This window comes from Maylandia zebra, linkage group LG15 (assembly GCF_041146795.1).
Source record: "Maylandia zebra isolate NMK-2024a linkage group LG15, Mzebra_GT3a, whole genome shotgun sequence".
NCBI lineage: Eukaryota > Metazoa > Chordata > Actinopteri > Cichliformes > Cichlidae > Maylandia > Maylandia zebra.
In genome coordinates, this window is record NC_135181.1 from 30,662,751 (window position 1) to 30,687,544 (window position 24,794).

The 24,794-nt window shown below is 43.5% G+C and overlaps 1 protein-coding gene across 1 annotated transcript in view; it reads right to left on the reverse strand.

Annotated features, from left to right (window-relative positions):
* rev3l (REV3 like, DNA directed polymerase zeta catalytic subunit) overlaps positions 1-24,794 on the reverse strand; it is an 86,594-nt gene that overhangs the window by 9,266 nt on the left and 52,534 nt on the right. Inside the window, exons 7-22 of the mRNA XM_014410346.4 lie at positions 23,941-24,045; positions 22,001-22,085; positions 15,530-15,672; positions 14,132-14,260; positions 13,340-13,562; positions 12,949-13,091; positions 8,010-11,781; positions 5,377-6,287; positions 5,137-5,222; positions 4,810-4,935; positions 4,040-4,232; positions 3,818-3,929; positions 3,528-3,643; positions 1,688-1,806; positions 740-858; positions 434-575 (exon numbers count right to left, since the gene is read on the reverse strand). Coding sequence (XP_014265832.2) covers positions 434-575; positions 740-858; positions 1,688-1,806; positions 3,528-3,643; positions 3,818-3,929; positions 4,040-4,232; positions 4,810-4,935; positions 5,137-5,222; positions 5,377-6,287; positions 8,010-11,781; positions 12,949-13,091; positions 13,340-13,562; positions 14,132-14,260; positions 15,530-15,672; positions 22,001-22,085; positions 23,941-24,045 — 6,524 coding nt within the window. The remainder of the gene's footprint in view (positions 1-433; positions 576-739; positions 859-1,687; positions 1,807-3,527; positions 3,644-3,817; positions 3,930-4,039; positions 4,233-4,809; positions 4,936-5,136; positions 5,223-5,376; positions 6,288-8,009; positions 11,782-12,948; positions 13,092-13,339; positions 13,563-14,131; positions 14,261-15,529; positions 15,673-22,000; positions 22,086-23,940; positions 24,046-24,794) is intronic.

Sequence of the window (24,794 nt, forward strand, 5' to 3'; positions counted from 1 at the left end):
TGAAGACGGTCATCAGCTGTACGACCCACTTTGTTACCCACTGACAGATTTCAGGCTGCACCACACAGAACTGGGTTTTTAAAATGTTCTCATACATTTTCACCAACATGGTTAAAACCCTGCTCACACGGCACTGAGACAGAAGCATGCTCTAAACTTTTCTCACCCCATGACTGAACCTGAGGTTTCAAAACAAAAAAAAAAATCTGCAGTTATCTCACACAGAGAACATCAAAGGGACTTCATCTACCTGAACAGTCAACTATTAACTAACCAGGAAGGATAGACTGACTTCGGTCGATTTGAGCCGGTCGAACTGAACCACAAACTTGGATTTTCCATAGAAATGCCCTGCCTGTGTCTCCTACCAAGCTATTTGAGGACTGAACTAAAAATTATTGGGAATTGTTTGTGAGTGTGTGTGTGTGCATGCCTGTGATCCTCGGGTCAGAACGTGGAAAAACTGAATTCCAAACAGCCTGGCCAGCTCGCTGGTTCTGCCAATGATGTCATGTTGCTGCAGGAGCTGCATGCAGCCACGCACACGGCTCACGTAGTGATCCACCATCTTCCACCTAGAGCAACACAAACAGGATAATCATATAAGCCAGAGTTACAGAGCTGGCTTCAAGGGAAGAGTCAATTATGAGAAATTTACAACCATCTCTTTGTAGTACATCTTTTAATTTCATGTAAGGTAATGTCCAAAAAGCTGGTTGTGTTTGACCCCGGCACAAACCTGTACAAGTCTGTGTTGTGGTCAAACCAGTCAGAGAGAGTGCGGGGACTGTAGAGAGGGAAGCGCTGGTGGAGCACATGGAAGGCCACGTTTTCAAAAGTGTAGTTGTTTAACGTCACCTGGAGGAGGAAAGAAAAAACATTTTCTAGTTCTATTTTTCAAAACTGCCTCTCTCTGACGTTTACACAATTTATGGATCAGAATCAAATAATAGCAATAACAGAACGCAAGGAAAAGAGTAGCACAAAGGGTTAACGTTTCCTCGCTTCAACTAAAACTCTGAATCTTTTACAAGAGATGTGTTAGCTTACTTAAATGTATACAAGTGTCTACATGTGACCACTAATCACACATTGTAGTCTTTTTGTGGATGAGCTGTAGAGATCTCTCTCTCTCTCTCTTTCTTTCTCTCTCTCTCGATATATAGATATATCTATATATATAGATATAGATATATCTATATCTATCTATATCTATAGATATATCTATATCTATAGATATATCTATATCTATCTATATCTATATCTATATATATCTATATCTATATATCCTAGCTGACTGAGGGAATCCCCGTGTATTCTTGGTGAGAGAAAAAAAAGTAGTTTTAATCCAAAAGCAGCAGAGCACACAGCATAAAGCTGCAAAACAACTGGACCAGTTCAGACAGCAGCAGCTCACAGTAAACAGAATCAAACAACAGGACAGAGAAAACTGGAGTCACAGGGGTTGAGGGAATGTAAAGACAATAATAACTACTTGATGATAACATTTTTTATTTGTTAATACGAGAGCTTCACTTTATATGAAACTATGAAAAAAATAAGAGTCACAGAAAAAGCAGCAGCAGAAAAAGTAAAGTGGGGAGAGCCGTGCTGGAAAAACAAGTGGAAAGACAGAAAGTAGGTCACGAGCTACAAAGCTGTGAGGAGGTCATGCCAGGACACCTGCCTCAGTTTTCATCACCCTCCACAGGTTAAGGGTGATGCGCCCGATGATGTTGATCTCTGTCATGGTGTCGGCTCCGTACTCATCCCTCTCTGCAGCAAAGCGGTTCTCTTTGGAGTCACCTGAGGACACGCACAGAGCCAGACAGGCAGCCGATTACAGAGGAGGGAAGCCGCCAGAGGCTCTCCATTCAGCTCGAGTACACAAACACACACACACACTCAAAGGGAATCACACATTCACACACTTATACAGGCAAACACATACACATACATGCTGTATCAAGACTCAGTCACAGGCACACCACAAAAATGGGGCTACACGTTTGCACTTATATTATCTACAATGTGTACCTACATTATGCACCAGATCCAGCACACACACCATGTACTGGCTTTCATTAGCCAAACTCACACTGTCAGATTCAATAACAGGGATGCACAGTAAAGTACTGCGCGTGTTTAATATGTGGCTGCCCATTTAGTGCCAGCTGCTAATTGTGGATCAACCCTGATGAGTCACAAGCACATTTTAAGAGGGAATTTCACACCTAGTGAGACAGGAAGATGGGTAGATGTATTCGCCCCCTTTGTCACTTTAGTTTTTTCCATATTTGTCACGTTCCGGACTGTCTAACATTAAAATCTGACAAAGACAACCTGACTAAATCCAAAATGCAGTTTTTAAATGATAGTGTCATGCATTAAGGGAAAATGTTCTCGAAGCCTACCTGCCCCCATGCCAAAAATAAACCTTTAATTCAGCCTCATTTGAGGGTTTTGGAAAATGAATGGCCCGTTTAAAGCCACGGCAAAGCATCTGAATTTGAATAGAAATCTGAACTGTGACTATGCCACGCCAAAACTTCCACTACACGTTTTTCTTCAGAGGCATTTCAGATCATTCTCCTCATATGTAACATCACTGGAGCTTCGTGCAATGAATTGATGGTTGGACATTCTCCTTTAGGATATTCTGTTGAGAGCAGAGCTCATGGTTCCATCGATTACAGAAAGTCTCAGCAAAGCAGCTCAAGACCATCACACTACCACCACCGTGTTTAACTGATGACATGATGTTCTCGTAACAGCCAACTCCAGATGTAACAGGACTCAACAAGTTCAACTCTTCTTCCTTCAATCCACAGAATATTTTGCAGAGAATTTTGGAATCATTGAGATGTTTTTTTGCAAAATGAGACTAGTGTTTATGTTCTTTTTGGTCAGCAGATGGATCTCTCCCTTTATTATTGAGTCATGAACACTAAACTGACAGTTTTTGAGGCAAGTGAGTCTCACTGTCGTGTCCCATGGACACCGCCTTTCACTGGAGTCAAAAGCCTCAGAAGTGTCTTTGCTTACTCTCTTCATAGGTTGTGCACATTTGTCTGCCAGGGTCTGGCTGCCCACATGGAGGGGGGAGACCTTTCGGCAGAAGTGACCATAACTGTGCACTACTGTGTAACCCCGGCTAACCACCTGTACTGAATTATCTGATCTAGCTCCCTATGACTTCATCCACTTCCTTAAAAAAAGTAATCAAATTGAAGAAAGAAACATCTTTGGCCAAAAGTATGGATCAGAGCTGCATGAGAAGACAATCTTAAATTACAATCAGGTATGGTTTTTGATTTTATTCACCTACTTTCAGACTCACTTCTTCAGTGTAGAGGTTAAGTCGTCACTGTTTGTGTCTAAATCGAACATGCAGAGCTACCTGCTGAAAGCTACCAGCGGCTGAAAGTAGCTTCCTCTCAAAACCCCCAAATCTTTACTTCTGCGTCCCCTGAACTGCCGTACTGGGTACCACAGCAGGGACTACTTTCAGTGGCTCCTGGCTGTACCTGGCACTCGTGACAGCTGCTGGCACAGATCCACTCCAAGTGCTGAGGACCGCTGAAGGAGGTAGCCCCAAGAATGCAACTGCACCTCGTAGCCCACCAAGATGTCCGGGTCAAATCTGACAGAACAGACCGTGTTAGCAGATGGAGATCATTTCTCAAAACAAATCCCACCCCCACCCCTGTAGGAGGTGTAAAATCTACAATGAAGGCAAATTTAAATGATAGTAATGATGCACTACAGTTGCAGCAACTCTGCCCTTGGTTCCCTTTCATAAAACAGTTGCACACACCTCCTCATGATGGTGACCAACACGTCAAACAGCATCTTCTCATCAGCAGCGTATGTCACTTGCAGCCCAGAAACACCTGATCTGACCAGCAACGGCGTTCTTCCTCTGGATCCTGCGGGAGCGATTAGAAACAGAAAAAAAAAACAGCCAATTATCTAGTGGCTTTAAAACTAGTGATCGAACCTTATGTTCTCGGAGGAAAACACCGCTCGCGTGCTTCACCTTGGCCGGAACCTGGATGGTCTTTATCTACCACGATGGCCCCTGTGAGCTGGGTGTTGTCTACATCAGGCAGGGGGGTATCTGAACTGAAGCAGTAGAATAAGGCACATATGGGGTCAAACTCGGGGTCAGGTTCGAGGTCACGGCGGGTTCTTGCATGAAGCTCCATGGTCATCAGTGTCAGGTGCTGGACCTGAAGATGGAGGCGGAAACAAATACATTTGAGGTTTAATAGACTAAAAGCAGCACATCCTGTCACCCTCTGCCTGTTAAACCACAGTCTTTTATTTCGTATTTAGCTCAATCATTAATATAAATAAATAAACCATCCACTCTAACAGAAATTACAGTATTCAAGAGATATTAAAGAGGCCTGAAACCATGAAAACATGACAAACCTCTCTTTGAATTTAATGAGATCTACGTGTGCTGGCAGTGATCTCAGTTACGTTCAGGCCTTTTTGGAAAAAGCTTGAACTTAATCAAATCTGTGCATACATTCAAAACACCTGTACTCAGGCCTACATTCAAAGCTGGGTGTGTCTTGGTTTTATTTAGTTGTTTTGTGTAAAGCATATCGATTTGGCGATAGGACAGTCAAAGTCGAAAGCAGGATGTTGTGATGATACTTGGGGAAATAAATCCTTCTTCCCAATCAGGTGGACACTTTCTCTTAAAAACAAAACAAAGCAAAACCAACATCTAACCAGAACAAAGCCATTTATTCATCGACTTGGAAAAGAGCTACAGGTTAGTTGCCCTAGACTTACCTCATGCAGAGCTTTGGCATCCTGTAGGTTCTGCATGCTGACTTTAAAGCCGTAGGAGTTGGCTATACTTGGCCCTTCGATCTGAGAGTTATCTTTCTTTGGCACATTCAAAGCAGCAAACTGATTCTGTGGAGGATAAAAAAAACATGACAAGAAAAGTTGGAATCAGGAGGAAATCACAGGCACATCAAACGATCAGCGACCTGAGAGACAGGACTGCTACATGCAATGTTCTGGAGTGATACTAAATAGTTGACTTTCTGACCCGTGCGGCTTGTAGTTTTTGTTTTAAAAGTCTAAAAAGAAAAATCACAATCAGTTTTTGACCTTCATCTGCGTGGTCAGTAACACTCTTCTCAGGGGGTCTGCCTGGCTCCGCCTCCTCTGCTGAAGTCTCTGAGAAACAGGATCCTCTGCAGCAGGAATTAGACCAGAGAAGGAGTGAATAACAGTGAATATTAATAACAGAAACTCCATGCTGAATTTTCCCAAGTTAGGATTTACCGCAATTCTTTCTAACAGTTGATGGTGTCACAACATCAAAGGAGACAGATGCACATTCCTTACCCTGAGATATGGGTGTGCTGCACACTGGATCCAGATCTTCTTTGCTTCTCCATCGCCTCCTCAAGAAAGGGGTGCTGTGAATGAGCTGGGGACTGGTTCTCCTCTCATCCCTGTCACTGACAGCGAGAGGTGAGGGACTGTGGTTCCCTCTTAGCAGCTCTGGGGAATTACAGCGCATAGGTGATAGCGGTTCTGGAGAGTCTTCACCTGGCTTGTTCTCACTGAGCTGTCCTTGGCCAGAGGGGCTTGGTTGATGGGACTGCTGCCATGTAGGCAGCTCTGGGGACTCTGGACAGGTGGTTTTATCATCATCATCCTCTTTATTTTTGTCCTCCTGTTCAAGACAGACACTGCCTTTATCTGAAACTGGACTTGCTTCTGTGGATTTACACCTCAATCTTGTATTCTCCAGCGGAGACAGGATTAAAGACAGGCTCTGTTTCTTTCTCCTTTGAGTTCTGGTACAGGAAAAGTTACCACAGAGCTCAACCTTCAAGCTTCTGTCAGCAGCTGGCAATTCGCTTCTCTCTGAGCTCCCATGTTCCTCCACCTCCAGACCAGCCCTTTCTGTCTTCAGCACCTCACACTCTCTCCTGCCTTTTTGTAGACTCTCATACTGCTTTCTAGCTTTTAGCCACACCTGCACACGCTTGCGGCTTGGTGGGTTTTTGCAGGGCAAAAGCACCACCTTCTTATCGCTGGATGAGGATAGGTCACCCTCTGCCTTTTGTTTATTTGTCTCTGAAGCCTCTGCTCCTTGACAAGATGAGATAACGGTGGTGGCGGGGTGCGTCATGGCCGAGAAGGCCGTCTTCCAGAAATGGAGGCCTTCCAGAGACAGGTCTCCACCAAACTCTGCAAGTTCCCGAGCTAGCCGAGTGCCCACTGTTAGCTTACGGCCACCGACCTCCCTGGAGAAAAGACGAGGAAAGGATCAGTACACTCATTTCCATTTGAATTACAATAAATCATCATGTAGACAGTATAAAACAGAGCCAGATCAGTGGATTTCTTTTTGAACATACGGAAATTTCAGACATTTAATGATAAAGGATTGAGTTTGCTGTAGTCTAAAACAAATGCTAAAACTCTTTCCTCACTGGACTTCTATTCTCTTATCTGACAACCTTCCTTTTATTTATTGCAGTACTTTGTCGATTAAGATGTTTTACAACCCAATTAAAAAGCCTGTGAGGGAAGCTAAAAAAATCCCACAAACAAATATAAAACCTTACCAACCATCACAATCAGTTAGATCATAGGTGTCAAACTCTGGCCCGCAGCCTAATTACATTTGGCCCACAAAGCCATACCAAATTACTATTAGAGCTGGCCTACTGGTATTATACAGCTAATATATATATTAGGGGTGCAACGATACTCGATATTGAACCGTTCGATACAGTGCTTTCGGTTCGGTACGCATATGTATCGAACAATACAAAATTTTTAATTTATTTTATCAACTTTCCTTCTGACTATGCTGTCTGTGTTGAGCACTCAGTGGATCTGCGCTCGACAGTGCAGCCTAGGCGGAGTAGTCGAACGCAGATTCACTGAGCGCAGGGCAAGCTAGCAGACAGAAGTTAAGCTCTCCTTGCAACATGGCAAATTGAACCTCCCCCACCCTCATTCAGATCTGGTGTTTGGAACTATTTTGGTTTTCATGTGACGTATGACCCCGAAGGTAAGCGCGTCATGGACAAAAGTAAAACAGTATGTTGGATGTGCCACGCAATGCTCAATTACATTGGTGGGAACTAGTGTGTTAGCGCAGTTAGCTCGTTAACGTGTTGACGCCGTCCAGCCCCACGCACAGGGCGATCAGGGGTAGCTCGTTAACGGATATTTGCCGTGTTGTGCCGTTAACGTCATTTCAACGAATATGACTGCACATTTACTCCGACATCATCCTAGTGCAAAGACAAGTGGAAGCAGACAAAAACAACAAGCAAGCATGCTACAAACTTTACCCGAGTCATTTAGACAGCCGTTAGCACATGATTCTCCTTATGGGGACCTGATATGTTTAATATGCTGCTGAGAATATAGCCCAGAAGAAGCGCATAGTATAGCTTTTATTTTGGAAAGAGACATTTCTCTGTAATAAACTCTCTTTTCCAAAGATGAGTGATTCCTCAATCAGATTTTTTTTTTTTTATTATTACTTTGTTTCAGCAACATTAAATTTAAAAACTGTACTTTTGAGTTAAAATATATATTTATAATTTTAATAAATGACAAATTAAAAAGGCATGAACATTTTTTTGGATCGAAAAAATATCGAACCGTGACACCAAAGTATCGAACCGAACCGTGAATTTTGTGTATCGTTGCACCCCTAATATATATTGTTTAGTATTAAGCTTTGCTTGTTCCATATTCAGCTTTTCAGCAAAACTTGTTTAAGTCCATAAGAAAAGTTTAATTCTTATATCTGGAGGAAGATTTTTTTTCAATAAATATTAATGTTAGCCTGCGACAGTTTTAAATTTTGGCCCACTGTGCATTTGAGTTTGACACCCCTGAGTTAGATTCTGGCTCTTATGTGAAAACTTTACTAATACATTTATTTTGTTATATTTAGTAAATAATGCATGCTAGATGATGGTTACTGTTGCTGTTACTCTTACATTGGCTTCCCTGGGGCATCAGAGGGGTCACTGCAGAAAGGCTCCAGGAAGGTGGCCTCTGACATCTCCAGGTCCAGAAGAGTGCTGAGGATCTCCTCTCGGCTGGGAGGGGACATGAGGGGCTTGAGAATGTGGGCTCCTCCGGCCGCTGTCCCTCGCTGCAGCTGGCTTGCCCTCACCTGTGATAGCGAGCTGATGGAGCGTGGAGAGCTGCTGGGGGTGGTGGATGTTAGTCCGTCAATGCCCTCCGGCAGCTCACCTGTTGGTGAGCCCTCGTGGTCGACGAATGAAGCGGAGCTTAAAGGCAGTGAGTCGAAAACTGAAAAGAGCAGCTCTTTCCTCTCACAGTGAAAGTCTTGAAAGGGGCTGAGCGTGTGGGCTTTACCTAAAGAGAAGTCCCACTCTCTGCTCTTGAGGGACGTGAGGCTTGATGTAGGCTCGCGGTTCGTATGCCCATCTAAAAGGTCGGGGCTGTCCGGCCTTGCTCTGTTGCAGTCAGAGCCCCTTTGAAGATCCTCCCCAGAACAAAGCAGCCTGTCAAGTTTCTTTTCGGAGTCCGGCGCCTGAGCAGATACAGAATCCTGGCTGATGTCACTCAGGAATTTGACCGGTAAATTTTTATCAGTCACGACAAACTGACTGCCACTGTACGGACTGGAGAACTCTGTTTGATCGATAGCATTTATATCAAATGTGTAGTTGTGCGGGAGCTCTGGTGACAAGCTGTCCTCTATGAAATTGCATCTGTCCAGTCCCGGGTCTGACAGGAAGAGGGGACATTCATCTGACATGCTTCCCTCCTGCTTTACTGACAGTTTTGGCTGAGTACTGCTTGTCTTGCCTTTCCTGTTTCTCGGCCCCTTTTCTTTTGCTGTGGTAGATTTTGGGGCCCTGGGTTTCCGAGAAGTGAGGGTGGGGGCTTTTCTGGATTTAGTGGGTTTAGTGGTGGGAATTAGAAGTGCTGCCGCCTGGGCTATGGCTGTAGAGTGGCTTGCTGTACCAACCACTTGTATGGGAAGGGGCTGTCCCTTCTGCCTCGTCTGAAGAAGCTTCTTGAGGACAGCCAAGCCAGATGGGGTCTCAGAGAGAGGGGGGATCTCCCCGTTCTTGGGGCCTGAGTGTGGGAGACCTTCTTTTAGCTGGGCATCTTTATTGTGTTCCTGTACTGGAGGCAGAAAGTCTGTGAAATAATCCTGTGAATCCTCTGCCTTTACCACGGTGGTCTGACAAGCTTGCTGCTTCGTCTGAGCAGGTGCCGAAATGCTTTGGTTGACCTCCATGATGGAAGTCTCACAGTCTTCAACCTTTGGCTTGATAAACTTGGTTACTGAGTTCCTTTCTGGTGTAGATGGAGTCTGGGACGTGCTCTGGCTGTCTTTGCCCACCTGCTGTTGAAATGGAGGAACCTCTTGTGAAGAGTTCTCAGAAGGAGGCAACTCATCCTCTGGGAAAAGGAGTTGGGAGCTCTCTTTACTTAAGTCATGGCTTTTGGGTTCCTCTGTTTTCTTTTTACGAGACCTTCTAGGTCTTGTAGTGCTTGTAGAACTGTTGACAGCCCCTCCAGCTTTGATCCTCTGCCTCGAAATAGCAGGATTACCTTGTTTTGCCTTCTCAGTTTTAGGCTTTTCTGCAGACTTACTTGTTTTCCTTTTAGCATCTGACAGTCTCTTGGGTTTGGCAGTTTGACACTTACTACATGCTCCTTTGGCTGTAGACGATCTATGTGGCTTTTGGAAAGCAGAACTAAGACATGGGTCAATGTGTGGATTTATCAGCTCTTTTGAACTCCTGGTATTCATGAGGGGGTCACTTGGGGACCAACAGCGTGGAGGCGTTGAGTCTCTCGGGCTTTGGGATCTATCTGAGAGGTAGCCCAACTCTACCATGACATCTGAATAGTCAACATCATAGTCATGTGCCAACTCACAGTAACATGGTCTAGGGGGTGGCAGAGATGGCAGGACTGGGGCTTTTTTGCGGCCTTTTGGCCTCTGAACCCTTTCACCCTGTCTGATCAGAGGTTTGGAGGAGTTGTTGATAGTCTTTTTATTTGTGGAGTTAACCTTTGCCTTTCTTTTGGGATGTTTTTTGGCTTTTGGTTCAGTCACGGGAAACTTAACAGCAGTGGATTCTGGTACCTTGGGCCAGAAATCCTTGAGAGGAGCCAGTTTTTTATAGTGCTCTAGCTTGTCTGGCGTCAACACCACCAACTGCTCAGCTGCATTCACTTTGGACATCTTCACCAGCATGTTTTTCTCTCCCTTGAACCTGTTAATAATAATGTACTTTATAATAATAGGAGGTTCCTTCTTGCGTCTTCTCTGATACTTTACTTCTTGCCCACCTGAGACATCATTGTCCTTAAGTCGTTCTTTGACAGAAGCTAGGTTTTTAGAACGAGTAGCACTTGAGTGTTCCCCATCCTCTGAATCATATTTCATCTTCCGTTTGGTCCTCAGGGTGTATTTACTACCTGGCAGTGCTGACGGTTTAGTACAGGTGACTTTGGCAGACAAATCTTGCAGTGGGCTTACCACATCCTCAGTAGAGTCTTTAGTTTCCTCAGAAAAACAGGAATTGGTAGCAGAGCTGGAGACAAGGGGCTCTGGCTGTGGTTCTGCTTGTTCACCTATGGACCGCTCCTCACTTTCAGACTCATTTTTCACAATCGTTTCCTCTTTGATCAACTCGGCCTCTTGTAAATCCTGATGATCCTCAGAAATCAGCATTTCAGTGTCCGTAGTCACAGGACTAGCAGGTGTTACTGAGGTGATGCCGGTGCTAATCTGGCCATCAGAGGTAGAGCTTTGGACCATCTTTAATTTGTTCCTAGGTCCTGTCATACCTAGCCTTTTTTTGTTCATCTTTAGCTTAGACCTGCGAGGTTGGGCCTGTTCTACTTTACTGCAGGTGTCAGCCATTTTCTTGTTCCCAGGTTTCTTTCTGCTGAGGCAGTTGGAGAGAATGACACTGGGGAAAAACTTGTAGTGTGCCTCCTGCTGGGCAACAATAGTCCTCTCAGTCTTATTTTCCTGATAGTCCTCGTACCTGATTTTCAGCTCACCGACATCTCCTTCCTCGCCGTCTTTACCAATTTCGTCCTCATGAGGATCAAGAAACTCGTCCTCCTTCAAGGTCGATGGGGCTGATGTGATGCTCCTCAGAAGGGGGCTTTTATTGTCTTTCGTGTTCAGTTCCAGGTCAGTCTTAGCTGAGCAGTTTCTCAGCTCAGAATAACAGAGAGAAAAGCCCCTGTGGTTCTGAAGAATGGACAGACGGTTTGTTTCTACATTCTTTATACTGCTGTACTTCTTCCTGTCCTTGGCGACCTTTCCATTACCAAATGGGAAACTTTCAATATCCGTCTTATCCAAAGCTATCGAAGCTTTCTTATCGTAGGTGTACAAAGGTCGTAGTTCTTCTTTGTCCATGCAGATGGGAGACACCTCAGGGTGATTGGCTAATATGCAGGGAATAGGGTGCTTGACTGGCTGGATGTAGGGGATTTCTTTATTCACCTTGAACCCTGTCAAACATTCACTACTGCTGTCCTGACTGCTTTTTAACTGAAAGTGCTTGTCAAGCGGCTGCTCCGTGTCCAACACGTGAACTGGTATGTGCTCGGGATGCTTGCACTCCAAAAGGATCTTAGCTGTAGATGGTGGCTCAAGGTGGACCGTCTCCCCTGGGATGGGATTTCTTTTGCCCAACATCTTTTCAGTGGCCGTAAGCGAAGACTGCGTCATTGAGCCACTATCTGTTAAGGAGGAATCTATGGATACAGCATGTGAGAAGAAGAGGCATATCAGTTAGTATCCACAGCTGCAAGAAATTAACCTGAAATTCATCTGATCAGACAGCGCAATCACCCATGAATCTTAGCCCAAAACCCCAGGGTGAGATCGATCACTATTTTGATATATTTAAATTAGTGCTGTCAGCGTTAATCTCGTTAAAAGGACGTTAACGCCATAACCGCATTAACACGGCAATTCTCCGTTAACGAGTTAACGTGGATCACCCCAAACGTTTCACTAATGCGGCATCAACGCATTAGCACCATGCAGCCCTGCACACGTGTTAACCTGCTAACCGAGATTTGCCGCGTTAATGGCGTTAACGTCATTTTAATGCTATTAACGCTGACAGCACTAATTTAAATTTTAAAAAGTCAAACTACTACAATATTTCTATGCCATTATAACATGTTGAATGCCAAAATTCATAATTTAAGCTCAATAAGAAAGTGACCATCGCTCTACATAAGACACAGGGCAACTAGAACATCACTAACATGTGCATCAGCAGGAAGCTTGTCCCTCATTCTCTGCTCTGGCTCTTCTGATAATGTAGTTGTTCTGCTTTTGGCCCAGTTGAGCTACTGATAAAGTCATCTAATGCAGGTGGGGTGATAAATAACAGCTCAAATATGGTCATGCTATGGACTGATAATACTTCTATGTGAATATATGCAGACAGATCTTATATCTATAATGAGTTATTAAATATATAAAAACAATTCATAATAAGTATAAAGCATATGATATTCTTCTCGACGGTATACATTTCTCCTGTTTGTTATTTATTCCTGCACAGCTGGCGTGAAGTACCCATATTTTGTTGTCCATGTACAATGAGTCTATTACCAGTCTATGAAGTTGTAGTCATCTTTCCAAACACACATGCGCGCTCTAAAAACGGAACAGTTAATTAACCCCAGAGAGTCAGTTTTTACCCCCGAGTCTGGCATCAAATTGTAGCCTGTCAGGTCATAGAGCCAAAACTAAAAATCATACTAACTTTGTCTTCTGTAGCAGCTATCAGATCCCGTCTCCTGACATACTTGACAGAGCGTGAATCAGTGGGGGGTGTCAGATGGGCATCAAAGCAAGCTGACACTTCATGCTTTATCAGTACATCTCATCATAGGACAACTCACCGCTGCTCTCGTCTGCGGCGCCATCGAGCTGCGGGATGGACAGGTTAGCGAACATAGAGTTGTTTCCACTCCACTCCATGTCTTCGTCAGAGGACTCCTGCTGGGCATCACTGAAGCAGTTTTCTGTCTCCTTCATGCAGGGTCTGTGCACACACACACCAACGACAGGAACCGTATTATTAAAGAAAAATGCCCAGGCAGAGCTCACTGGGGATGACTCACAGATCGTGTACAGCGATCGCTCACCTATTTATTTAAGATACAACCAGAAACAAAAAAGGTGTAGCTTACACTTGTACTTATTACTAAAAAATGAAAACATTTTGATGCACAACATACTCTAAAACTGATGGTTATACTTTTGCCTTCAACCATGCAGAGATAAACATGCCTCTGAGAGGAAGCACTGTCCCAACGCTGTGACATTATAACACTGAGTTCTGCCTCTTCCTTGTCCAGTTCTGGGCCTGCTTCCTCTTCATCACTGTTGCAGTTGTAGTTCGTGACACCGGGGAGTGAGCGGGACTGGGAATTCTGCCTAGCGGGTGTCCTGCAGAAACCATCGTCCTCCAGGCCTGCCAGCAAGTCAATGATGGCTTGGTCCCGGCTGCTGTCTGCATGGAGGACAAAATAAAGCACACAGACAATATCAGACAGCTGTACGCAATAACTTTCTCTCCAGATCAGCCAGTTAATCAAAGCTAGAAATGTCGTCTGCTTACAAACTTTTATTCACAAGTTTTTGGCCACCAACTTAGAAGAATTTAAAATGTAGAAGAGAACAAGAAGAAACTAAAGATGCTTTTTACTAAAGAAAACAACACTTGGACAGCTGTTAAGCATTGAGGTCAATATTTTCTCCTTTCAGGGTGTAGTGGCAGCCAAGTGGACAAGAACCAGATGTATATGGAGGAAAGAATCCACTAAATATCAGAAAATATGGATGGAAAGGGGAAAAAAGTGGCTTTTACAACAGGACAACAATCCAAAACAGCCATAAAAATCCATTTCAGAAGCTTCTGGAGTCAAAGTCACATGACCCGACCACTGAATCGGCATCTTTGAAATGCTGTTTGCGGAAGACGGCCTTAAAATTATCACCTAAAAATCACAGTTTAATCATGGGAAGCAAAATCGAGCATAGAAAATTAAAAACGTGCACGAATGAAAGAGGCTGTGTTACCTAACAGGGTCGAGTGGTTGGATGTCTGGGAGAGTGGGAGGAAAGACTGACTGTTCTCCAGGAGAGTCAGGATGGCCTCCTCATCAACGACAGCCTCCTCTGGGACTTTCCCACTGCTCCTCACATAGTCTGTGGGCAGCAGCAGAGAAGATGGAAACTACCGTTAGCCATACTTCGATGTCACACTTTGCTAACAACAGTTTCACCGAGATACCATATTAAAGCAGCACAGTTCAGCATTAGCTCGGTGACTACCATCTTTGGCAGTTTCTAGAGTACCAGTGAAACGTTTGGACACACAAGCACAGAGATTTCCTGCACATTAGCCCAATGTCAGTCTCACATCGTCACTCCTTCAACTCCCGGACTTGGGAAGGAGCGACAGGGTGATGAAACAAGTACTTCTCCTGCCAAACACACAGGCAGAATGAGAGAAGAAACAAATGCATGTCACAAGGGAAACCTAGTCCAACTAGGGCTTAAATTCTATGAAGGAAAAGGAAGTGTAGGATGCTAGTACGTAAAATCCAGAACTTCTTCATCTCCTATAGTGAATCAGACTACTTACAAGATGACTTTAAAAGGGGATTTCTCTTCTGTTTTGTTCTCAGATTTAATAAGCTTATAATAATAATAATAATAATAATAATAATAATAATAATAATAATAATAATAATAATAATGGATTGCATTTATATAGCGCTTTTCGGGGCCCTCAAAGCGCTTTACAATTATAACAACTTTCATTTCTGATATTGGCTTTAAAGCCAGACAAAACAAATGTAAGAAAGAAATGTCGCTGTACATTGTTTTATGTGCACAAAAACTTATTCAACTTCCTAAAAAGTCAGTTTATTCAATTATATAACCCTTGATAACTACCCAAGAAAGAATAGAATAGAATTCAACTTTATTGTCATTGCACATGCACAGGTACAGGGCAACGAAATGCAGTTTGCATCCATCCAGAAGTGCTTTAGTGATATAGATATATTACAATATATATTAGCAATAATATAGATATGTGAGTATATTACAGAAATGGGTCTATTATGGTATGTTATAATGTACACGGTATGAAGTATGTTGTGAATATTCTGTAACTATAAGTATGTACAGGCTGTAGTGAGTATAAGCTATGTTCTCACTACAGCCTGTACAAAGAAATGACTTCCATTATCAAAGATACAACAGTATCTGGTTTAACCCACTTCATGCCACCAAATTACTGATGAGCCACCAAATAAAAAGTGTAAAACACCAAATCAGAACATAGCTTTGGTCTTTATTGGTTTCATAGCAGGTCAAACTATCCCATCGTGATAACTCTATATGATATAACTCAAAGCAAAATCTGCTGTTGCCGGTCTGTGAAACATCTACTGCAACTGTCCTCACCTGGCTGTGAACCCCTGTGCACCTCCACAGCGTTAGCAGGGGTACACGGCAGCCCGTCTGGGGTCAGGGGGTCAAAATGAAGTGTTAGTTCACCGGGGAAATCTTCTTGGTTCTCCCCATCACAAGCACACAGATCTTGTGTCCTGAGGAGATAAACAGACATCAAGTTTTACTTTTTACCAAAACATTTAACAGTGTTGACTGCATGGCTGTTAGCTGAATTAGAAAGCTGAGCACCTTGTGCAGCAGCCATGTTTTATTAGCATCTCTTTACAGCGGGTCTTAATCAGAGAAAGTGCTCGGTTTAGTGGGTGAAAGCTGTGTGTGGGACTGCACAAGTGTGCAGAGTGTCTCTTGTCTGGCAACTGTGTGAGGAAGTATATGGGTGTGTACAGCTAAGTGGTGTGTGTGTCTGTGTGTTGGCAGAGGGAATATGAATGGAAAACGGGCAGGCAGCCAACTGGGCTTTGTATCCCTCCGGATCGCCCTCAGCCACAAGCTGCCTATCACGCCCCCTTAATCGTGCTGCCCCTGCTGCATCGCCTGGCAACTCACCACTTAGTGACTCTGAAATATTGAAACAAAGACGAGGCGGGCGGCCGCCACTCGCACGTGGAACAGATTTCACAGGAGTGGTTTTGAGGAAGAAAAAAAACGAATTCCATTTTAGGCACTGCTCTGGAGGAGGTCTTTCAGATCTGGTGAAGATGGTAGACTAGAGTCTGAAGCCTGGCCACGAGTCTGACCATGTAAAAAGCCCTCAGGATACTAAACTGTTGCTCCTGTGACTGCACGGACGACTTCTGTAGCACAAGTTCAAGCTTCTTTAAACCTTCTGATGCAATATGTAGAAAAGCACGGGACTGACAGGTGAAGCTGGAGAACACCATGACTGAGCCCAGTCACGGCTCAGGGAAGAACACAAACACTCGTGTGGGAAGATGGCCAGACAGAGACAAATAAACAGCAAACACATCAGACAGAATAGTAGACTATGAATCACAGCCTTGTGGACACCCTCTAACTCACTTTAAATGATGAATGAGCAGCAGCGGCAGGCAGGAGGCTGATAAATGATGAATGGTTTTCAGACAACATGGCTGTAAAATGAAATCTACTCCAGACTCAGAGTTTAGGTTGAGATTGAGGGAGGTTTCATGACAGAGACTTCGTTCTGCTGGTGCTGTATGATGAAGAGCCTCCCGAGAGTCAGCGTGCACGTGCTACTGTCTGGTTGTTCTTAATTAGTCTGCCAGCTAACGACTTTAGAGGGAGCCAGGGAGGGAGCCTGGCAAGTGTCAGGAGATTTCTGCAATGATGAACACATTTTGCCACCAAGCCACGCCCTCTCAGAGTTTGAATGATGAGAAAGAGAAAGGAACGATAACTAGAAAGTCTTGTTAGCAGATATGTGCCTTTGTAAGTATATACTGAAATACAGACTCTGAGCCATTTGATGAGCCGTTAACAAGATTTAACTTAAGACTACTTGTTACATTAAAACTACCAGACCACACAGCTTAATCTCTGATTCAGATGTTCTTCATCTTACAAGTGTATAAAATCAAGCACCACATCTGTGATTGTTCTAAAGACTGAATTCAGGTGTGATACTGTAATAGTTTTTGAAACATCTTCTCTCGTCATTACTCCATGACCAGCTGGAAGTGGTATTATAGCAAAGTGGAACCACAGCAACTCCAGTTGCAGACCATATAAGTAAAGAATGGGGATGCCAAGCCCTGAAGCAATAAGGACTACAAATCGCCATCGCTCTGAAACTTAATAACGGCAGAGTTCCAAACCTCTTCCATCAACATTAGCACAAACACTGCACTGGGAGCTCCAGTGTGGGTTTCCATGGCAAAGCAGCTCCTCTAGGTGTAATATGTAGATGCACATATGATTTGCACCTTTGACTGTAATTTTCTATCTGCTGCCTCAAGACAAAAGTGTGCAGTTACACTAATTGTTAAGATAATACCATGCTGAGTGATGAAGAGCCACAACTGGCCACAGATACACCGATGAGGCATCACAAGTAAGAGCTGTGTTGTGAAGTTCAAATGACACAGAGGCTCTGAGGCTGACACTGCGATTAATACACGGGAGTCAGAAAAATAAAAAAAATGTAGAACTACATCTGCTGATGCTAATTTGAACAAACAGATTTGCTTCAGATGGCTTTGTTTAACACTTTATCTAACTGACAGTTAATGTCCCCACATCTTTATGCATTAACCCCAGGCCGTGTGGGGTAATCAAGTCTGAGCACTGTCCAAAGGTTCTCTTCCTGTCACGTGGCACACAGCAGAAAATGCTCCAAATTCTTCAGTGGGTTTAGATAACAAATGGTAAATGGCCTGTATTTGTATAGCGCTTTACTAGTCCCTAAGGACCCCAAAGCGCTTTACACAACCAGTCATCCACCCAGTCACACACCCATTCACACACTGGTGATGGCAAGCTACATCGTAGCCACAGCCACCCTGGGGCGCACTGACAGAGGCGAGGCTGCCGGACACTGGCGCCACCGGGCCCTCTGACCACCACCAGTAGGCAACAGGTGAAGTGTCTTGCCCAAGGACACAACGACCAAGACTGTCCAAGCTGGGGCTCGAACCGGCAGCCTTCCGATTACAAGGCGAACTCCCAACTCTTGAGCCACGATCGCCCCAGATAACAATATGGCACCAGCATAGACAGGAGGCTAGAAATAAGACATCCAATTGACTTGGAGTAAATTCCCCATACCAATACCTGACTGTTAGGATGGCCTATAGGAGCTGGGTTCAAAGAGGAGGATTGAGGCAGAGATGAAGTGCAGACAAACCTGTTGGTGTTTATTCACCAACATTAAAATTCCAAAAAAAAGAGTGTAGGCCAGGGGTGGGACATGGTTCCTGTAACAGCCTCTGATGTTAACTAGCAGCCTTTTATAGACTGCGGCTAATTGGTCCTCAAGTCATACAATGATCTGGGGTTCCATCCATCCATTCTCTTCCACTTATCATTTTTCAGGGTTGCAGGTGGACTGGAGTCTATCCCAGCTGTCTTAGGCCGAGAGGCAAGGTATACCCTGGACAGGTCACCAGTATGTCGCAGGACTAACACACAGACACAGACAACAGTTACTCTCACAGTCACGCCTATGGGTAATTTAGAGTTACCAGTTAACCTAACTGCGCTAACTGCATGTCTTTGGACTGTGTGAGGAAGCCTGAGTACCTGGAAAGAACCCATCCAAACACGGGGAAAACATGCAAACACCACACCGAAAGACCCCGGCCAGGTGGTGGAATTGAACTCAGGAGCTTCTTGCTGTGAGGCAACAGTGCTAACTGTCTTACGTAATAACCTTTATTGATATCAAATCAATATTGTAGACATAATTAACATAATTGCAATTAGTAAATAAAATATTTCCCACTTGGCCTAACGACTACAATCTACAATAAACTAATATAGCTATGGGTAGCACCAGGAACCTTTAAAACGGCACTCGAGATGCCTGAGGACTCTTGTGGCTGGCACACCATCAAAAGAAAACAAAGGTAAGACAATCTCATCCAAAATGTAAGTGTTAAAGTACTGGTTTCCACCAGCTTAACCAAACATTCTATACTAATTGAAATCTCTTTTCCTAGGCAGACATAAACGGTACCAGCTGGAAGACTGCCCACAAGGAAAACCAATAAAAACAAACTTTTGTATGAGTGCCCTTTCCTGTAATATAAATATTAAAATTACTCATGTTTATACAGTTAAGTAATGAAGATGACCTTCATTACACTGACCTATTCTCACATGACCTTGTATGAAGAGCATGGCAGAACAGGGTAAAGGTTAATCGAGTGGGAGGACATTTCCAACCAAAATGAGGTTTAAAGAGCTATATATAGAATCGGATATAAAAGCCCTCCCATGGAGGAGAAGGCTGGAATCCAAAATCAGGGAAGCCCAGAAGGTCACTTGCCTACCAGAGAGTGTCATGAGAGACTGGTTCTGGATGAATAAGAGGTACAAAAATGTGTCCATAACTGAGGCTGTAGAAACTGCCAAAACAAAGGTTCACAGCTGAAGAATTGGACAAAATCCCTGAATTAAAAGAAAACCATGAGTAAAGGGAAATAAGATGTTTCCAAAAAGCAGCAATATTAGCAGTACATAGTAGAGTAAAGGAGAGCCAACAGACAGGAAGTGATAGGCTGCGTGAGAGTATTAACAGAAAGGGTGACTGAGACAGCCAGGTATTGGGAAAGAAGCCAGGCAACTCTGTGTGTGTGCGCTCCATCACTTAAGACGAGGCCGACTCTACACCGAAGGTCTGCGCTGCTCCCCCCTCCCTTTTGTTCCTGTCTGATATCAGGGGTTGGTGAATGGAAGCCATCTGGATGTGATGCAGCAACACACACACACACACACACACACACACAGTCGAGTCAACTGTACTTTATTTATAACAGGAAATACTTTCCAGCTGTACATCTGGCGATTGTTTCACCATCCCCCTCCCTTTTTTTCTCCACTACATCTGTTACAATTTCACTTTCCCCATTTTATCCAATCTCTGATTTTACTGCTTCGCTCTCTGCCCTGAGAAGAAAAACACTGAGGCAGAAAGAAAATGAGGACACACAACAACTTCATTACAGCTCAATACAAAGAACTAAAAAACAAGAACAACTTGTTATTGATGTGGGCTGCCAGACTATGGGAGACTTTGCTCTCTAAGGCTGGGAGCATTTTGTCCCCATTTTCAAACACTGTTACTCTCTTGCATAAACTCCAACTCTGTGACAGTTACTCCAAATTTCATGACGGATATGGGACATTGACTTTCAGTTATTAAATTTTTAATAATGACAATAAGACAAACAAACAACAAACCATAACCTAACATGAAAAGAATAAAGTCAAAATAAGCACTCTCACACTAGGAAAATGAGATAAACAAATAAAAGAAAGGCAAACAAAATAGTTGTGCAAGAGAAAATCATGTTGGAACACTGTGCATGCCCACACTGACTTCAAAGGCCCTTTAGAACTGTCATGCCACAACAAAATTAGGACATCTGTGTTGAATCTGGCAAAGAGCGAGTAATGCATCATACAGATCAGATGTGATCTCGGCCATTTCACCATAGACCTCAAACTTGCAGACAGTGAATACCAATTTCTGTTCCAAACTTTAAATGCAGGTTTTGTGTAAAGGGGGTCATAACACAAGTGATGCAAATTACCAAGAGTCCCGTTTCCAAGCCTGAAGGCAGTGCATCACGTGAGAAGGGACACAATGCCTTTTTTCCTCTAGCACCTAATCGTTTCGCCACAACTCTGTTTCGGTTGTTTTTCATTACAATTCAATACCATCTCAACATGGGTGGGCAAGGTGGCCTCAAAGTCCAGTGATGTCATTTGCTTTTGACACAAATAACACAACAATAGTCTAACTCCCTCTTGGACTGTCATCAGGCACAAAAAAGTCTGCACCTCATTGTTAGAACATGGTGTTGGTTTTGTGTGTCGCCTTTTCCAGGATTCAAAAATGGTTGACTTGATTCTCGTGAAAGAGTTGCTTTCATAATTTATCCAGTGATATCACATTTGTGGCTCGGCTGAGCTCACTTGGAACCCCGGCCAAACTGGTACTAAAAAAATAAAATAAAAATGTACATCTACCTATTGGAAAACAGAAAAACCAAGTTGAGCCTAGTAGGTGTTAGTGGAGAAAGGCACATATTGGATATTAACAGGGTTGTGCATCATGAAAACACCACTGCTTGTTTCTACAGTAGTAACAGACCGTTGACCTCTGACATCAACAAGGCAACCAGAGAACTGCCACTCATTGGACAGTTTCTTGTTTTCAGATCATTCTCTGTAAACCCTAGAGAGTTTCTGAAATACTTAGACCAGCCTGGCTGCCAAGAGCAACCACATCACTTAAAAGCCCATCTTCCTTGTTCTGATGCCCAGTTTGAATTTCAGCAGTTCAGCTATGCCTGCATGCAACAAGGCGCTTTATATTGTACGGTAAAAATGCTACAATAATACAGAGAAACCCCATTAATCAGACAACCCTCTAGGCGCAAGTCCTTTGTGATAGTGGGAAGAAAAAAAACCTCCCTTTTAGCAGGAAGAAACCTCTGGCAGAACCAGGCTCAGGGAGGGGCAGCCATGTGCCATGCCCGGTTGTGAGTGAGGGGAGTGAGAGGAGTGAGACGTGACAAAAGGCTGCCATGTGATTGGCCATATGAGCTGTACAGGTGTACCTAACACCGGTACAAAATATACACAAAGTGCTACAGCACTTCTAAGCGAAGTGGAAGCGTTAATAAACGGTTAATATGTGATGTGATTATGAATTTTCTTCGTGAACAATCTTAAAGATCAAGATTCATGCAGTCTTTCAGATATCATGTACCCTGGCACTACCAAGATAAATCAAAGGAAGGAGAATGAACTTACACATCAAACTCGTTCTCCTTGAGGATCTCCTCGACTCTCTTCATGAAGATTTTCTCACTCTCTGATGAGGTGACAAACCCACGATCTGGAACACATCAGACAAGCAATTTCAACACTGCACTTTCTGGCGCTTAGAAACATTCTTCAGACATAGAATTCTTCGCTACAATTAAAACATTGTGGTCAGTAATAGCTGTTAAGCATGCTGCTGTTTTGCTGGGTAATTTTACTGTCAGTCTGTAATAAACTGTGACCTTAATTCTGCATACCATAGTCTTTTGTCTTTGCACATTGTAAATTGTTTTGTAGGAGCTATAATTCATGGACATTATCTCAGTTCTTCTCTCTTCACTTTTCAAGCTTGGGAACCCCGTGTGCTTATGTGCTTGGGTGTAGGCCTGAGAAACTTTTTGTCACAGTGCAGCCATGCTCTGATTATTTGGCAGCCTATTTCCATGACAGCTGTGTGTGTGTGTGTGTGTGTGTGTGTGTGTGTGTGTGTGTGTGTGTGTGTGTGTGTGTGTGTGTGTGTGTGTGTGTGTGTTCGGGGAGAATCAGACTTTGGCAAGATTCAAAGGGTTTGCAGTTTAAAGACAGTGCTTTCACAGCTCTTTGAATTATAACTATGACTTGTGGAGGTAATGGAAAATTCTAACAAAACTAAGACAGATGCCACAGTTGGACAAAGAGAAGCATAACATGATAGAAGAACACAGTGAGCCACAGTCTACACTGCCTCCAGACATTCTCAAAACTCTTTCACAGTAACCAGAAACACTGGCGCCACTGAAATGAGACTCCCCGCACATTAGAACCGAAGAATTTTGCATCCAAATCAACGTTTCAAAACATCTCCTCTCCTCTGAATTGAGAAATTCAAAAGTTAATTTACAATTTGTCATGTTGGTCAAACCATTCCTGAGCAGTATGAACAAAGCACATTTTCCTGCTGAAACCTCTGCATCAATTAGATTAGCGTCGGTGAAATGATGTAGGTGGCCTGTAACTATGTTTAGTAAGTATTACGCTGCAGAGCATCATACTGGCCTTCTTTAAAAGCGAATCATGCAGGCCAGCTCTTCTTTCCAGATAAATGAGACGTGCGCCCGGCCTTTGGCATAACGTCGAAGAAAATGTGATTCACCAGACCAGGCTGCATTCTCCTGCTGCTTCGTGGGTCACTTCTGACGCTCGCTTTGCAGCTGCTGAGGGCAGTAGCCAGCATGGGTACTGTGTCACATGGCCAAAGTCTGTGGCTATGCAGCTCCATAAACATTAAGCTGTGATACGCTGTGTTCTTACACTGTTCCAGCATAGGCACTGTTTACGCTTTCAGCACTAGCAATTCTGGGGAATGGAAGAATCGCCAAAAAAGGGCAATTCCTCAAGAAGTAGATCAGATGCTGGGTGCAGCATGGGTGATTTTCTTTTTAAAACTAATCCAACTGAATACTGATAAGGTGTGGCTGTTGTTATTGACAAGTGTGCCAACAGAAGTCTGTCTAGCCAAAAGCTCTCTGCCAATTCCATTTGCTGGACCTCTACATCACATTTGTTCTTTCGATGCCTGATAATGGAATCACCTGACAAACAACACAGCCTGCTTTGTTTCATGAAAATATGTTTTACTTTGCACTAATGAGCAGATTTGTGTCCCTGTGCATTGCACGCGTTCAGTTTATGAGCCTCGCTTGATAACCAAGCCTGCTAGCTCCAAAAACAGTCACTTCTGGCTCCAAACAACCAATGGGAATGACCCAAATGGTGAAACTGAAGAGTTAAGAAATGAATGGGTGACAGCATAGTGACTATGACCATCTTTTATATACAGTTAACCATACTCATACATTTTCCATTATTCCCAGATCGCAGAGAAATTAAACAGAAAACCATAGACTGACTTAGACAAAGCTAAGATTTTCCATGGTGAATGCCTGTACCTTGTGACTCGGGGGTTTCAATCTGGGAGGGCTGGTTCTTCTCTCTCCTCCTCTGCTTCTCATCCTCCCAGATGGCCTGCAGGCCAGGATTCCTGCCAATTTGATCTGGAAAAAAATGGAGAATTAAGCACAAAAATACTCAAACTCTGTACCCTCAAACACGGTGTTTATATAAAGCTGTGCTTAACAACATCAACTCATAAAGTTATTTTTAACTGCAAGAACTACTGCATAGTTTTTTGCACATGTTTCCACAGCAGGACTTCTGCTCTGTCTGTATAGCAGTCATTACACAGTCATGCAGCTCCAACACCGCAATTAAAGAAATAATGTGGAAAGAAGATGAGGTGCAGAGTCATTATTTCATCCAAAACCTGCAGCCTTAAAATAGGAAGCAGGAAGAACAAAAGCAGTGGGCATCTTTACACACACATATCACAATAACAGCTTTATCAACACACAGATAACTTGCACCTGACAATACACATCCTACACATCCCACAGACCAGTTATTATATACCAATATTATGTTAATAGGGTGAAGCAGTGATTCTCTGGATAATTTTTCCAGAGAATGGTTAACCTCACCTCCAAGCCCCACTCTCTCTTTAACCCTTACATCTAAACTTATCAGTTCTCATTCAGTCACATTGTTAGGACTTTCCACAGAACTTTCTGAAATCTTCTAGTCCTAATCTGCCTAATCTTTGCTGTTTTTAAGACACAAGCAAAGCTTAGAAGGAATCTTCTAGCTCCCAGGAAAATAAAGTTCCTGAGAAAAAGCCCTGGCTTTACAAACTGTAATAGTTCATAAGTGCAGAACACACGCACTTGTTGTCTATCACGGCCTCTCT